Source organism: Haliaeetus leucocephalus, unplaced genomic scaffold (genome assembly GCF_000737465.1).
Source record: "Haliaeetus leucocephalus isolate CR32 unplaced genomic scaffold, Haliaeetus_leucocephalus-4.0 Scaffold450, whole genome shotgun sequence".
Taxonomy (NCBI): Eukaryota; Metazoa; Chordata; class Aves; order Accipitriformes; family Accipitridae; genus Haliaeetus; species Haliaeetus leucocephalus.
Window position 1 is genome coordinate 18,760,993 of NW_010972886.1, and position 2,736 is coordinate 18,763,728.

The 2,736-nt window shown below is 65.4% G+C and overlaps 1 protein-coding gene across 1 annotated transcript in view; it reads left to right on the forward strand.

Moving 5' to 3' along the window:
- The window catches only part of THBD (thrombomodulin), a 2,100-nt gene extending 472 nt beyond the window's left edge, over positions 1-1,628 (forward strand). The window contains exon 2 of the mRNA XM_010575069.1: positions 21-1,628. Coding sequence (XP_010573371.1) covers positions 21-1,628 — 1,608 coding nt within the window. The remainder of the gene's footprint in view (positions 1-20) is intronic.
- Positions 1,629-2,736: the final 1,108 nt, after the last annotated feature.

Here is a 2,736-nt window from a genome sequence, read left to right on the forward strand (position 1 = left end):
GGCTGGGGCTCGGGGGGGAGCCGGAGCGGGAGCCGGAGCCGGCCGCCCCCTCGGGAGCGCAGTGCCTGGAGCACGACTGCTTCGGCATCTTCTGGGCGCCGCGGTCCTTCGCGGAGGCCAGCGCGGCGTGCGAGCGGGGCGGCGGGCACCTGATGACCGTCCGCTCCACGGTGGCGGAGGACGCCATCGCCCTGCTGCTGCAGAACCGCGGCGGGCGGCTGTGGCTGGGGCTGCGCCTGCCCCTCTCCTGCACCGACCCGGCGCAGCGCCTCCGCGGCTTCCAGTGGGTGACGGGCGACCGCCGCACCGACTACTCCAACTGGGCGCCGTCGGGGCGGCGGTGCGGGGAGCTCTGCGTGACCGTGTCGCGGGAGCTGCGCTGGGAGGAGCGGCGCTGCGAAGCGCCGGCCGACGGCTTCCTCTGCGAGTACAACTACGCGGGCAGCTGCCCTCGCCTGCCGGCCGCCGAGGGGCTGCCCGTCACCTACGCCACCCCCTTCGGAGCCCGCGGCGGGGACTTTCTGGCTCTGCCGCCCCGCAGCTCCGCCGTCATCCCGGCCCTGGGGCTGGAGCTGCGCTGCGACGAGGACGGGGAAGGCGGGGGGCTGCGCTGGGGCCGCGCCGCGCCGGGAGCTTGGCCCTGCCGCCTGGCTAACGGGGGCTGCGAGGGGGCTTGCGGCGAGGAGGGCGGCCGGCCGGCCTGCTCCTGCCCCGACGGCAAGGTGCTGGCCCCCGACGGCCGCGGCTGCGGCTCGCCCTGCGCCCGCGCGCTCTGCCAGCATCACTGCGTCGTCACCGGTACCACCTTCGTCTGCATGTGCGATTCGGGCTACCGGCTGGCCGCCGACGGCAGCAGCTGCGAGGACGACGACGACTGCGCCGTGGTGCCGAGGCTGTGCGAACAGGTCTGCGTCAACACCGAGGGCGGCTTCGAGTGCCACTGCCACCAAGGCTACGAGATGCTGCAAGGGCGCTGCCGGCCCGTCTCCCGCTGCTACGAGGCGCCCTGCGAGCAGCGGTGCGAGGACGTGCCCGGCGGGTACCGCTGCAGCTGCTACCCCGGCTACGCCGTCAACCCGCAGGCGCCCACCCGCTGCCAGCTCTACTGCAACCGCAGCCAGTGCCCGGCCGAGTGCGACCCGCACACCCTGTCCTGCGAGTGCCCCGACGGCTTCTTGCTGGACAGCGGTGCTGACGGCAGGTGGGTCTGCGTGGACATCGATGAGTGCGACATGAACTACTGCCAACACAACTGCACCAACCACCCCGGCGGCTACGAGTGCCACTGCCACGCCGGCTACCGGCTCCTCGACAAGAACCACTGCGTGAAAATCCTGGAGGAGGATGGGGAGGGAGCCTACTCGGGGGATTTTGGGCCCTCTACCCAGGTGCCCATCCCCAGCCAGACCCCACCGAAGGCAGAGCACCTCCACCCCGGCGTGCTGGTGGGCATCGCCGTGGGTGCCCTCTCCGCGGCCCTCAGCCTGCTGGCCCTGGGGTACCACCTGGCGAAGAAGCGCTGCAGGACCCCCGCCACCATGGATTACAAGTGCGGCGGCCCCCACGAGAAGGAGATGGGACTTCAGCCCGTCGCCTCGGGGTGTGCTGCCTCCGGCCAGAAACTGTAGGGAGACCGGGCAGGATGGAGAGACGGAGGTGGACGGAGCTGGGTAACATTTACTCCCCCCTCCCCTGCCTTGCCCCCCACAATTTTTTAATGATGAAGAAAATTCGGGAAAAGCTGTGATCACCCCCCTTCCAAAAATACTCAGTGCTTTCCAACCGGCTCTTGCAATACTCACGCCAGAGAGCGAGGAAAGTGGGAGACATGGAGTGCTGCTCCCTTTCGGCTCCCTTCGCAGGCAGTGGCGGGCGTTCGGCTTTCCTTTTCCCGAGCCAGCGGTCGGGGGGGGGGGCTTCAAGGAAAAGCCGTGTGTGTGTTACAGGAGGGATGTCTCCATCTGGCACTGACTGTTTAAATCCTCATCAGCCACAGGACAGGAGCACACCTGCCGCAGCTGGCCGAGTCGTCGCAGACTGTGGAAGGTCACCTGGCCCCAAAAAGTCCCCCTCCTGTCGTCTGGGAAGTGTGTCGCTGGGCTGGAGATGATGGTTTTCCCGGGGTGGCAACGAGCTGGGATGCTCCTGCCTTTGTCTGGGTTCAGTTTAGGGGTTTTTTAAGCTGACGGGTGGTGGAAGAAGGAGCAAAGATCTCACGGTCAGCACTTTGCCTCACTCCTCTGCCCCCCTCTGCCTCAGCGGCAGAAATCTCAGTTTTTGTTCCTCCCTCCCACCCCATCTTTTGCCTCTCACCTCTGGCAGCTGAGCACTTTTCACCTAAAATCACTAGCAACAGTGGGGACCCCGCTGAAGCATCACCATGTGTGGGCTAAAATGCCTAATTTCTATTCCCTTGTACCATTTCAGGGCTTTTTCGGGGGCGCAGAGGTTAAATGGGGATACCGAGAAGGCCAGGGTAATTTTGTCCATGGTCGGAAAGGTCATTCGCAGCGCCGGGGAGCCTTGTGTTCCTCACACAATTTCTTCTGCAATTTTCTGCCATTGTTGGGTTAAAATCTTTGGGTCTTTTTTTTTTTTTCTCAAACCCGCCTAACCGACCTCTCCTGTCCATAGGGTTTTTTCCTGTTTTTCCTTTAATCTTGTCCAGGACTGAGTCTAATCCATGTTGAAGCTTGCGGCAAAACTTTCCCGGGGGGGGGGGGGGCGGGGCCGCCC